Source organism: Schistocerca serialis, chromosome 4 (assembly GCF_023864345.2).
Source record: "Schistocerca serialis cubense isolate TAMUIC-IGC-003099 chromosome 4, iqSchSeri2.2, whole genome shotgun sequence".
Lineage (NCBI taxonomy): Eukaryota > Metazoa > Arthropoda > Insecta > Orthoptera > Acrididae > Schistocerca > Schistocerca serialis.
This window is the reverse complement of record NC_064641.1, coordinates 685,734,234-685,748,927: the sequence shown is the minus strand read 5'-3', so window position 1 is coordinate 685,748,927 and position 14,694 is coordinate 685,734,234. Positions and strand designations below refer to the sequence as shown.

Genomic DNA, 14,694 nt, shown 5'->3' with positions numbered 1-14,694 from the left:
GAGCAAGCAATGGGCCACCAAAGTAGGAAAGGAAGAAGCTTTAGAAAACTGCGTTTCGGAATTCCACATGGATATGAACAAACACAGTGATGCAGTTGATCATGTGAACAGCGAATTGTACACATCTGAGCGGGCATGAAATGTTCGATTGGCAGAAACGAACTATGAAAGAGTAAAGTGCCAAGATTTTGGCGCAGTTCAATGGTAGGGCCCTTGCGATTGGTAGAGAGTTTCCACAAAATAAGAGGAATGCTCCTATTGGTTAAAAAAACCGTCATGTGGATAACAAAAGAAACCAGCTGGGGAGAGAGTTGGGCTACGAGAAAGACGAGAGTGAAATTTTCTTGGGATCTTCTCTGAACTGGCATCAAGTGAAGAACAGGGCGATTAACGCTCTGTACGACGCAGAGGAGAAATTTGAGTGATCACTGCATTCACTGCGGCTGACATTCAGCTAGATATTAGCTGTAGCATCATTGAGCTCCCACTGTGGAGAAACGAACCAGCCAGTTGGTTAATTGTCCTTGCAAGGACTGAGAGGCAATTTTAATATGCACCCTGCTCCAGCCATGCAAGTGCATATCGCCATATTCCAAAACTAAGGATGAGTGCATGTTTTCCCGCATCTCGAGAAACATAGGGAGAATTTCTGCTGAAAAAATTAGCAAAGGCTTAATTAGTTTTTATAGGTATTTCAGTGGGTGAGAGCAGCCATGCAAGACGACAGTTCATCGCAGCTAAGGTAAATACCACTCACAGAGGCGTAAACTTGTTGGTTCACCAGCTTGCATCCACTGTAAACTCTAACGACCTTGGGTAATCTTTTGCTCAACTTGTCACAAAACTAACCATCCTTCATAGACTTGATTGTCATCCTAAATAGTTCCGAACTTAAAATCAGATTTATCGTAGTACCGGCCAATATGATGATGTAGTCGTAAGAATAATTTTGTAAAGAAACTTCTAGTTAATATTTACCATTGTTGTGTTTAGGAATATTTCACTTTCTGAGGACGAGATGCGTTTGTTTGACAAATATTGTAACATTGTCACATTGTAAACTGTATAAATGCCTGAATTTCTGTGATAAGTGTGCAACATTAAACGAAAGTTATTTACAGCCTACACAGCTGTTGATCAGACACGAACCTTACACCATTCATTTGTAGATGGTGTGTTTTGTCTATCAGATGTGGTCTGCTAGTTCATTTGCATCTGTGTGAGTGTGTGTTGCCCGCATCTCGTGGTCGTGCGGTAGCGTTCTCGCTTCCCACGCCCGGGTTCCCGGGTTCGATTCCCGGCGGGGTCAGGGATTTTCTCTACCTCGTGATGGCTGGGTGTTGTGTGCTGTCCTTAGGTTAGTTAGGTTTAAGTAGTTCTAAGTTCTAGGGGACTTATGACCACAGCAGTTGAGTCCCATAGTGCTCAGAGCCATTTGAACCATTTGAGTGTGTGTTGTACCGTTTCTGTTGTAATCTTGTTTTGTTTCGTCGTATGTGTGTGTGAGTATCACTCACAGTGCAGCACGATGTGTTCAGGAGATCTACGTTCACCGCATTGGCAATTATCGACCGGAGGAAGTGAGATGCGCTGTAAGTGTGCGGGACAGGAACCACGACCAGTCAGGAAATGAACTGTGCAACGGCCAGGATTGGACTGAATCATTCATAACCGTGCCGTGAAGTTCAGGAAAAAGGTTTACACGCTACGGTCTTTGGTTCCAACATGGGAAAAAAACGTTAGCTAACGCTTCTGAAATCGACCATCTTTCCGGAGAGGAGATTGGCAAGAGACTATGGCTAAATGACCACAACAGATCACGTATTATGCAAATGTCTTCTAATCGAAGGACTGCTTGATGGGCTTTAAGAAGTAGAACTGGTTATGATACTGTGCGAAAGAGAACTCTCATACATTAAATATTGTAGCTGACGCTGTCTCAAGAGGAGTAAAACTTAACTACTGTCAACAGACACCGATGCGGAGGCGACCAAGCCTGCATACCACCCTACACAACGAAAATGAAGCCTGATGCGACTACGACCAAGTGGTCCAGTAACTGAAGAGTGAAGGTGGGAGGCCACGAGCGTAGAAGGCCGGAAGAATCAGTAAAATATGACTAATGCAATCTGATCTGTCGCCATGCTATTTGGAGGTAACAAAATATTGCTGTATCCGACAGGCTGGCCGACATGGCACAGAAGATAGGGTAGTGGATACATTTCGTTATTAGTAAATTATATATATATATATATATATATATATATATATATATATATATATATATATATAGGATGTTTCATAAATGACCGGTATATTTTGACCCGGCAATAAAAACTAAACGAACAGCGATAGAAATACACCGTTTGTTGCAATATGCTTGGGACAACAGTACATTTTCAGGCAGACAAACTTTCGAAATTACAGTAGTTACAATTTTCAACAACAGATGGCGCTGCAAGTGATGTGAAAGATATAGAAGACAACGCAGTCTGTAGGTGCGCCATTCTGTACGTCGTCTTTCTGCTGTAAGCGTGTACTGTTCACAACGTGCAAGTGTGCTGTAGACAACATGGTTTATTCCTTAGAACAGAGGATTTTTCTGGTGTTGGAATTCCACCGCCTAGAGCACAGTGTTGTTGCAACAAGACGAAGTTTTCAACGGAGGTTTAATGTAACCAAAGGACCGAAAAGCGATACAATAAAGGATCTGTTTGAAAAATTTCAACGGACTGGGAACGTGACGGATGAACGTGCTGGAAAGGTAGGGCGACCGCGTACGGCAACCACAGAGGGCAAAGCGCAGCTAGTGCAGCAGGTGATCCAACAGCGGCCTCGGGTTTCCGTTCGCCGTGTTGCAGCTGCGGTCCAAATGACGCCAACGTCCACGTATCGTCTCATGCGCCAGAGTTTACACCTCTATCCATACAAAATTCAAACGCGGCAACCCCTCAGCGCCGCTACCATTGCTGCACGAGAGACATTCGCTAACGATATAGTGCACAGGATTGATGACGGCGATATGCATGTGGGCAGCATTTGGTTTACTGACGAAGCTTATTTTTACCTGGACGGCTTCGTCAATAAACAGAACTGGCGCATATGGGGAACCGAAAAGCCCCATGTTGCAGTCCCATCGTCCCTGCATCTTCAAAAAGTACTGGTCTGGGCCGCCATTTCTTCCAAAGGAATCATTGGCCCATTTTTCAGATCCGAAACGATTACTGCATCACGCTATCTGGACATTCTTCGTGAATTTGCGGCGGTACAAACTGCCTTAGACGACACTGCGAACACCTCGTGGTTTATGCAAGATGGTGCCCGGCCACATCGCACGGCCGACGTCTTTAATTTCCTGAATGAATATTTCGATGATCGTGTGATTGCTTTGGGCTATCCGAAACATACAGGAGGCGGCGTGGATTGGCCTCCCTATTCGCCAGACATGAACCCCTGTGACTTCTTTCTGTGGGGACACTTGAAAGACCAGGTGTACCGCCAGAATCCAGAAACAATTGAACAGCTGAAGCAGTACAACTCATCTGCATGTGAAGCCATTCCGCCAGACACGTTGTCAAAGGTTTCGGGTAATTTCATTCAGAGACTACGCCATATTATTGCTACGCATGGTGGATATGTGGAAAATATCGTACTATAGAGTTTCCCAGACCGCAGCGCCATCTGTTGTTGAAAATTGTAACTACTGTAATTTCGAAAGTTTGTCTGCCTGAAAATGTACTGTTGTCCCAAGCATATTGCAACAAACGGTGTATTTCTATCGCTGCTCGTTTAGTTTTTATTGCCGTTTCAAATATACCGGTCATTTTTGAAACACCCTATATATATATATATATATATATATATATATATATATATATATATATATATATGTATGTATGTGTGTGTGTGTGTGTGTGTGTGTGTGTGTGTGTGTGTGTATCAGACACAGTGAAGAGAAATAGAGGAGCTATACAATGCAGTATATTATTTCAGTTTTCTGTGAGAGTCAGTGACCACCATATTATCATAATGTAATCTTGATAAAAGTATTAGTAACAATAGTGGTAGTAGTAGTTGCTCAAGAAAATAAAGGTTGTAGTGGTGGTAATAGGGACTTCCTTTGCAATTGTAATAACTATACTATTTGTTATTGTAGTAAGAGTATGTAATGTTGTACACTCATGTTCAGAAAAAACAGATCACTTATAACAACAAAAGACTCGACGTTCATATTCACAGAACATGTATGTTATTACGTTCTGCAAAGCCGGCCGGTGTGGCCGTGCAGCTCTAGGCATTTCAGTCTGGAACTGCGTGGCAGCTACGGTCGCAGGTTCGAATCCTGCCTCGGGCATAGATGTGTGTGATGTCCTAAGGTTAGTTAGGTTTAAGTAGTTGTAATTTCTAGGGGACTGATGACCACAGATGTTAAGTCCCATAGTGCTCAGAGCCATTTGAACCAATTGTTCTGCAGAAATGACTAGCATTTCAGTCACCTCGGTTCAGCATGTATATGGTTGCCTAGTAAGCACAGGGTCCGCCATGGCCCTGATAACATCCCATGCGTTACAGCATTGACGGGTATAAGGCGCGAATGCCGTCCTGTGATATAGCCACCCATGATGCATTCATCTGGTTGTAAAGTTCATCTGTGATCGTTGGCACTGGGTCACAGCACTGCACCTGTTGTTTCACTATATCCCACACATTTTCAATTGGGGACAAGTCCGGTGACATGGCAGGGCAGGGAAAAAGGCAGAATTCCTGTGACACCAAGAAGGTACATGTTCATGCAGAACCATGAAACGGTGTTGGAGTGTTGTGCAGAAAGGGTATGGCTATGGGTCGTAGGATGTCATTCACGTACGTCACACTGGTCACAGTGCCCTGGACACACACCAGCTGTGGTTTGTGGTTGAAACCAATAGCATCCCAGACCATAAGGTCTTGAGTTGGCGCTGTATGTCTTGTGTGAATGCAGTCACTGCGATACCGTTCCCCCTGTCTGCGGCGAACCAAAATGCGGCTATCATTTTGAAACAAACAGAACCTGGATTAGGCCGAAAACACTATCCGATGCCATTCCTGTCCCCAGTAATGTCGTTCCATACACCATTGCCGTCTAGCATGTTTCTGCACATTCGTCAAACGTAGGCGGAGAACTGTATGAGGTGTTACACTGTTCCACTGTTGCGTCAGAGTCGAAAAGATCGCAGATCCGTCCTGCAGCGCCATTCGGATGATGTGTCGATCTTCTCGGGGTATGCTCTGGGTGGTGCGACCTGACTACTCATCTCGTTGTGTTCTACGCACTTCCGTGAACCATTCTGCACACACCCGTTGTACTGCCGAAACACTTCGGCCCACAAGAACAGCAGTTCCCCAAATGGATACATCACATCCTCTCAAAAATGGTTCAAATGGCTCTAGGCACTATGGGACTTAACATCTGAGGTCATCAGTCCCCTAGACTTAATACTACTTAAACCTAACTAACCTAAGGACATCACACACATCCATGCCCGAGGCAGGATTCGAACCAGCGACCGTAGCAGCAGCGCAATTCCGGACTGAAGCGCCTAGAACCGATCGACCACAGCGGCCGGCATCACATTCTCTCATGCCAATAATGCCTTCTCTTTCAGTTGACTGATTTGACGGTACGGTACGCGCATATGTCAGCGAGGCATCCTGCACGGCTGACGAAGTCACACTTCTGTTTATAGCGACAAAGAGAGCCGCAGGAGCCGGCCGGAGTGGCCGTGCGGTTCTAGGCGCTACAATCTGGAGCCGGGCGACCGCTACGGTCGCAGGTTCGAATCCTGCCTCGGGCATGGATGTGTGTGATGTCCTTAGGTTAGTTAGGTTTAATTAGTTCTAAGTTAGTGCTCAGAGCCATTTGAACCATTTTTGAGAGCCGCAGGTGCATTTTACTGGTATGTGGTGTTGCGCCGCGATATCGATGCTGATTTTGAACCTACGGGCCGACATGGTTCATATATTAATAATTTTCGTAGAACATACTAATGTACATGTCTTGTGAACAGAAACGTCCTATCTATAGTCGTTCAACTTATTTTGTTTCTTCTGAACATGATTGTAACAATAATAACAGCAGTAAATGTAAAGATAACTGTAAAATTAGTCAAGTCAGCTGAAATAACGAGAACCTATGGCTCTCTTTCTGTCACAGTAAAGTAACACCTAGGGTGCAAAGAGACCCCATAGGTGAATTACTTGTACAGTAGCATTTACTTAACGATCTACAAATAAATAAAAATAAGAAAAAATTGTAATATAGACATTATAAACTTAATTCAGTGTTAGGGACAGACCAAAATGTGAGAAAGAAAAATATATTATATATAAAATTCACAAAGATGTAATTTTGCATCTAACGGACCATTGCTGTTAACAAGAAAGCGGACTATGATGAATAAATGAATTCCGAAGAGTGGTTTGATGCAGGTTACTACGGTACTGGTGCAACTTTCACGTGTGCATCATGAATGGTTACAATATTTATATAGTGTACCTCCACAATGCAACGTCTATCAGACATGCTATCATGTCTCAAGGACATCGTACTGTGAGAGACATTGTAACCACCAATGATACATCCATGCCTCGACGGGCTAAAATGACGTTGCAGGATTTGTCTCCCTGTGAGGGATTCAGGAACTGTGTGAACACAAGAGTTGTGATTACATGACATATGAAGACTTGGATGGGTCCTGGAGGCATGCTGGGATTGCGGAAAATGTTAACGCGAGCCCTCGTGGCAAAAATGTTCATGTTTCACAAACACTGACTCAATGCAATAACCTCTTCATGTTGTCATGCGAAGTCTGAGTCCTTTGACGAGAGGAGGATTGTCACCTCACACATTTATTGAGCACAGGTGGAAAGTACACAGGTCTGCTTCAGCAGAGAATGTTCCCATTCATACATGAATGTTATAAGAAATTCGAATATCCCATAAAAATGTCCCAAAATCTTCCGACACGTTGAATTATAAACATTTGTAACAGACTAGAATCGAACCCACCATGCACTTTATATTTAACACCAAGAACAAATATAAAATACATGGTCATACAAACAGCTCTAATTCATTACAAAAACTTTAACTTTTGTGTACCTCTACCTATAATAAACAGAATCTGCCCTTACTAGTATCCCAGTTCGTGTTAATGTAAGAACAGAAGTAAATCAGCAGTTCATCTGAAGTTTTGCTATTGTTTTAAATTTAAATATAATGTTCATGGTCATACAAACAGCTGCATTTTATTGCAAATACTATAACTGTGTATTATTTTATTCCTGGGCATTCATTTTAATGCCAATCGTGATTAAAGTATTTGCTGATAAGTTGACTGTATTATGCGTTAATATACGAATAGAAATAAGACATCAGATCACTTGAAATTTGTTCTTGCAGTAATTTATTTATTTTATTTTTAGCTCTCATGTTAATGCCAATTCTGTCTGAAACATTTGCCCATATATCGACTTTAATGCAAGCAAACAAAAACATACAACATCTCCGAGCAAAGTAGGCCTATGGCATATCTTTGTGTCAAGATCTTTGTAACAAACAACAGTTGCTGGATGCTGGTAAAGTTTCACTGTCACAGCGTAAATGCATACATATTGTGTAAAAGTGTGTGAATTTATGTACCAGCTGGCCATCACAATGGAAGCAGACAGATGGGCACTAACAGAAAAAAGCCACCCATACTGTCGCAATAAGTAAAAAACTAAAATTTTGCGTCCTTATCGACAGATAAACAATACTCATGGCAATACAATAAATATGTTCCATCTTCTTATACAGAGCCAGCACCAAGCATTATTCTAGAAATAGATATATAACTTGCGAAAAGCCGCCTCGAGATGAATCTGAAAAGTTTCGAAAATCGGTTAACGGAATAATGAAAAGCTATTCAAAAAGTGACTGCTTGCACTTTTATGTATTTACATTCAATTAACAGTCACGGGTTCTAAAATATCCGTGTTCGATGGCATTAATCGTAATACACTACTGGCCATTAAAATTGCTACACCTCGAAGAAAAAAAAATGGTTCAAATGGCTCTGAGCACTATGGGACTTAACATCTGTGGTCATCAGTCCCCTAGAACTTAGAACTACTTAAACCTAAATAACCTAAGGACATCACACACATCCATGCCCGAGGCAGGATTCGAACCTGTGACCGTAGCAGTCGCGCGGTTCCGGACTGAGCGCCTAGAACCGCTAGACCACCGCGGCCGGCTACAACTCGAAGAGGACGTGCTACAGACGCGAAATTTAACCGACAGGAAGAAGAGCTGTGACATGCAAATGATTAGCCTTTCAGAGCATTCACACAAGGCTATCGTCGGTGGCGACACCTACAACGTGCTAACATGAGGAAAGTTTCCAACCGATTTCTCATACACAAACAGCAGTTGACCGGCGTTGCCTGGTGAAAAGTTGTCGTGATGCCTCGTGTAAGGAGGAGAAATCACGTTTTCGAGTTTGATAAAGGTCGGATTGAAGCCTATCTCGATTGCGGTTTATCGTATCGCGACATTGCTGCTCGCGTCGGTCGAGACCCAATGACTGTTAGCAGAATATTGAATCGGTGGCTTCAGGAAGGTAATACGGAACGCCGTGATGGATACCAACGGCCTCGTATCACTAGCAGTCGAGATGACAGGCATCTTATCCGCATGGCTGTAACGGATCGTGCAGCCACGTCTCGATCCCTGAGTCAACAGATGGGGACGTTTGCAAGACAACAACCATCTGCACGAACAGTTCGACGACATTTGCAGCAGCATGGACTATCAGCTCGGAGACCATGGCTGCGGTAACCCTTGACGCTGCATCACAGACAGGAGCGCCTACGATGGTGTACTCAACGACGAACCTGGGTGCACGAATGGCAAAACATCATTTTTTCGGATGAATCTAGGTTCTGTGTACAGCATCATGATGGTCGCTTCCGTGTTTGGCGACATCGCGGTGAACGGACATTTGAAGTGTGTGTTCGTCACCGCCATACCGGCGTATCACCCGGCGTGATGGTATGGGGTGCCATTGGTTTCACGTCTCGGTCACCTCTTGTTCGCATTGACGGCACTTTGAACAGTGGACGTTACATTTCAGATGTGGTACCACCCGTGGCTCTACCCTTCATTCGAACCCTGCGAAACCCTACATTTCAGCAGGATAATGCATGACCGCATGTTGCAGGTCCTGCTCGACTGCTGCTCTTGCCAGCACACTCTCCATATCTCTCACCAATTGAAAACGTCTGGTCAATGGTAGCCGAGCAAGTGGCTCGTCACAATACGCCAGTCGCTACTCTTGATGAACCGTGGTATCGTGTTGAAGCTGCATGGGCAACTGTACCTGTACACGCCATCCAAGCTCTGTTTGACTCAATGCCCAGGCGTATCAAGGCCGTTATTTCTGCCAGAGGTGGTTGTTCTGGGTACTGATTTCTCAGGATCTATGCACACAAATTGCGTGAAAATGTAATCACATGTTAGTTCTAGTATAATATATCTGTCCAATGAATACCTGTTCATCATCTGCATTTCTTGTTGGTGTAGCAATTTTAATGGCTAGTAGTGTAAATGGTTAATTCTGGCGAAACAGTTTGCTAATACGTTGTTGTTGTTAACACACTGTTTTCAGTACCACAAGCTACCTGTCGGCGTAGAGCGGCATGGTGTAGTGCATGACGCGCGAGCGCTCTACGATGAAGGTGAGCAGCTCCACGGCCAGGTCGGCGTCGCCCGTCTGCAGCAGGCCCACCAGGCCACCCCATCTGCCGCCCACCTCGCGCCCGAAGCCCCCGTCAGCCGGCACCCGGAACTCGTACCTGCAACGCCCCAGCATCCACCTCACACAAGCTGGCAGACACTTGGCAACACAGTGCTGACAATGCCGACGCAGGTCGAAGATAGTTCCAGTTTCTCTCTCTCTCTCTCCCTCTCTCTCTCACTCACTATCTTTATCGCTACCTCTATCTACACTCCTGGAAATTGAAATAAGAACACCGTGAATTCATTGTCCCAGGAAGGGGAAACTTTATTGACACATTCCTGGGGTCAGATACATCACATGATCACACTGACAGACCCACAGGCACATAGACACAGGCAACAGAGCATGCACAATGTCGGCACTAGTACAGTGTATATCCAGCTTTCGCGGCAATGCAGGCTGCTATTCTCCCATGGAGACGATCGTAGAGATGCTGGATGTAGTCCTGTGGAACGGCTTGCCATGCCATTTCCACCTGGCGCCTCAGTTGGACCAGCGTTCGTGCTGGACGTGCAGACCGCGTGAGACGACGCTTCATCCAGTCCCAAACATGCTCAATGGGGGACAGATCCGGAGATCTTGCTGGCCAGGGTAGTTGACTTACACCTTCTAGAGCACGTTGGGTGGCACGGGATACATGCGGACGTGCATTGTCCTGTTGGAACAGCAAGTTCCCTTGCCGGTCTAGGAATGGTAGAACGATGGGTTCGATGACGGTTTGGATGTACCGTGCACTATTCAGTGTCCCCTCGACGATCACCAGTGGTGTACGGCCAGTGTAGGAGATCGCTCCCCACACCATGATGCCGGGTGTTGGCCCTGTGTGCCTCGATCGTATGCAGTCCTGATTATGGCGGTCACCTGCACGGCGCCAAACACGCATACGACCATCATTGGCACCAAGGCAGAAGCGACTCTCATCGCTGAAGACGACACGTCTCCATTCGTCCCTCCATTCACGCCTGTCGCGACACCACTGGAGGTGGGCTGCACGATGTTGGGGCGTGAGCGGAAGACGGCCTAACGGTGTGCGGGACCGTAGCCCAGATTCATGGAGACGGTTACGAATGGTCCTCGCCGATACCCCAGGAGCAACAGTGTTCCTAATTTGCTGGGAAGTGGCGGTGCGGTCCCCTACGGCACTGCGTAGGATCCTACGGTCTTGGCGTGCATCCGTGCGTCGCTGCGGTCCGGTCCCAGGTCGACGAGCACGTACACCTTCCGCCGACCACTGGCGACAACATCGATGTACTGTGGAGACCTCACGCCCCACTTGTTGAGCAATTCGGCGGTACGTCCACCCGGCCTCCCGCATGCCCACTATACGCCCTCGCTCAAAGTCCGTCAACTGCACATACGGTTCACGTCCACGCTGTCGCGGCATGCTACCAGTGTTAAAGACTGCGATGGAGCTCCGTATGCCACGGCAAACTGGCTGACACTGACGGCGGCGGTGCACAAATGCTGCGCAGCTAGCGCCATTCGACGGCCAACACCGCGGTTCCTGGTGTGTCCGCTGTGCCGTGCGTGTGATCATTGCTTGTACAGCCCTCTCGCAGTGTCCGGAGCAAATATGGTGGGTCTGACACACCGGTGTCAATGTGTTCTTTTTTCCATTTCCAAGAGTGTATGTGTATGTGTGTGTGTGTGTGTGTGTGTGTGTGTGTGTGTGTTGGTGTGGGGGGGGGGGTGACTGGGCTTCGGTGCGTGTGTGTGTTTGTGTGTGTGTGTGTGTGTGTGTATGTGTGGTTGTCGGTGGGTGTGGGTGGATGTGCTTCTATTTTGGTTTAGGGGCGCTCAACGTCGAGCTTATCAGCGCCCATAAGAATATTACTAGAAACGCATGTGGTTAAAACGTAGAGAATGTGATAAAATAAAATGCAGTTTGATAAGTAGAGGTCCCCAGTGGTGGGTTCGAATTTTTGATGAATGTTAAGATCCTGGGAAGCACATCCTGCACCCCACTCAATCTGTCGGGTCCTCGTTTGCAAGTAATCGACGAAAAAAATCCGGGATTTTACGTGACGCCCAAAAAGAAGACAATGTCGTAAACTGGTTGTAAGGTGTAATGGACAAGGTGAAGGCTGTGGGTTCAAATCTCGTCAGGTGCTCTAAATGTTTCATTTTTTAATATTTATCGAAATGGCTTTCACCACAAGTTTTAATCGGTTAACTGCTTTAAATGTAATTCTTTGTTTCCATTCCTTTGTCACCTCATTTCAATCATCGCATGAATTTTTTCGTTTCTTCTCATTTTTACATAATTCTTTTTCCACTGAAAACTCTTGTGAATGTGAATACAATTATATTTATCTACTAGAATGTTTAAATATTTGGAAATGCCGATCTACCTGGTAAAAACAGAAGAAGAAATAATATATTTATATTGACTGTCAAATGGTGTCAAAAATGTAGTTTTCGTTACAAGACGAGCGTTGTTTTAAAATGGTTCAAATGGCTCTGAGCACTATGCGACTTAACTTCTGAGGTCATCAGTCACCTAGAACTTAGAACTAATTAAACCTAACTAACCTAAGGTCTTCACACACATCCATGCCCAAGGCAGGGTTCGAACCTGCGACCGTAGCGGTCATTCGGTTCCAGACTGTAGCGCCTAGAACCGCACGGCCACTCCGGCCGGCAGCGTTGTTTTATTCTAATCGTCACACATCATTTAAAATGTAGCCTAAAAACCTATTGCACTTAGGACAGAATAACGCAGATGATTTAAATGAAAGAAGGAGTTATAAGTAAAACAAAATTGAAGCAAAATGAGAAATAAAAATTATGAATGCAATAACATGGACGAAAACCAGGGTGATAAAACTATTCAAATTAAATCGGAATTAATAATAACATTAATTAAAATCATGAACAAAGGTTTCACTAGGAAGAACATTGATAGAAATAAAAATGGCACCAAATGAAAAAGCTGATATGAGGATTAATAGGATGTGATAATGGTAGAGAAGTAAAAAATTACATTTAAACCTATTAACTGAATAGATTAAAGATGAAAGCCACATCGATAAAAATTTACAAAAAAAAGGGTCAACATATCACTGCTTTTGAACACTACTGAGCGCGAAGAAAAATTTACAAATTCTTTTCTCGTCAATAACTCGCAGACGAGGGCCCAGCAGGGTGAATGACTGCAGGGTGTCACAGCTGGGATCTTCGTCAACATCACTGTACAGGTGGTTTAGAAAACCCGATCGCACTACTGGGGAGCTCTCCCTGTCAGATAAAATCGTACTCACTCTCTCCGCACAATGGCACTAGCTCGCACCCTGTAATCAATATTCACTACGTACTATAAACGTAAGTGTACAATGCGCGTGCCGCTAAAACTCAGAAACGAGTCCCGGTACGATCAAGGGAGTTATGTGGTTTGGTAGACCTCTATCCTCCCTCCATGAAGAATGTTTCCTTTTTATCTGAAGGCCGTGCTTTTTAAGATATAAGGGCTGGGAAACTTCATCCTCTAGAAATTTCTAAAACATTCCAGAACATTCGATAGTATTTGAAAACATTCCAAAATATTCTAAAGCATTGCACAACATTTCAGAACGTTCCGGAATGTTCCACAATGATCCGGAGTGTTCTGGAAGGTTCGCAAATAGTCTGGAACATCTCAGATAATTGTGGAACATTCCGGAACCCTCTCTGTTGTTGTGGAATGTCCTGGAACATTGTGGACCATTCGAAGCCTTTTTGTTACGTTCTGGAATTCGCTAACCGTTGGGCTACCTACTGATAAAGACCTGTAGGAGGTTCTAACGTCAGTTTCTGATCAGTAACTAAGGTAGGACCCGAATGCAATGAGTGAATAAAAACAAACAGTGAAGTGTGAATAGTCAAAGCGATACAGTGACTAAATACAAATCTAAAATTAAGTGTGAAAAGTGTGTAAACTGTACTAGGTGTATTTGTTAGTAAAAAGTTGATTTGATTTATATTTTAGTAAAAATGGAGATCTTGCCATTTCTGAAGCAAAACGGCGAAAAAAAAACAAACAAACAAACAAACAGCGAAGAAACGAAACAGACCAATATCGCGAAGCACGTTTAAGTTACCAACGAACGATAATGAGAACCTTAAAAAGCAGAGAAATCGAAGAGCAACGAAGTGAACGAATTGAATAATCAAGAATTGCGACACAATCTTATAATATAAGACGGCGAACTCAAGCCAGCGCTGAAAATATCACCCCACGAGAAGTTAGGTGGCGGACAAGTAAACAATACAACCTGACAAATGAAGTGTTCCACTACGACCCAACAGAAGAATATAACTAACGCAGATACGTGGTAATGGGAAAAATCATTACCACCACTACCCGACGAAGATCATAAATTTCTGAAAGTATATTTCGTCGGAAATAAAGAAACAAACTGATCAACGACTCACAAATAACAGTGGACTGAAACTAGAAGTAGTCCAAGACGTACAGACGATCTTACACAAATACAATCAACTACTTCACATATTCAAAACAGCACTATGCCGAATGATTTCTGTTGACTATAAAGTTATAATTAGAGCCGACAAAAGACCACCTGGAGAACACGATCGTCGATTTAATGCACCTCAGACGGACAAAGTCGCCATCGTAATTGTGAAGTATGAAAACAAAAGCCGTGACGTTATTGTACAACGAAGGGCTACAAGGCATTGCAGAGACACTCCATTCATATGATGCGCTCCAGTATCCATTAATATGTCAGCACGGAGAGGAAGGATATCATTTTAATATGAAACAATTCCAACCCGAAACAGGCGTAGAAACAAACAAAAATGTCGGTGCTAAGGAGTTCTATGTTTACCAGTGAATAATCAGAAACAATGAAACATAAAATCACATTCTCAACGC

The 14,694-nt window shown here is 44.3% G+C and overlaps 1 protein-coding gene across 1 annotated transcript in view; it reads right to left on the bottom strand.

Annotated features, from left to right (window-relative positions):
* Positions 1–14,694, bottom strand: part of LOC126474694 (glutamate receptor ionotropic, kainate glr-3-like) — a 133,918-nt gene that overhangs the window by 82,616 nt on the left and 36,608 nt on the right. The window contains exon 4 of the mRNA XM_050102172.1: positions 9,703–9,876. Within this exon, the coding sequence (XP_049958129.1) occupies positions 9,703–9,876 (174 nt within the window). The remainder of the gene's footprint in view (positions 1–9,702; positions 9,877–14,694) is intronic.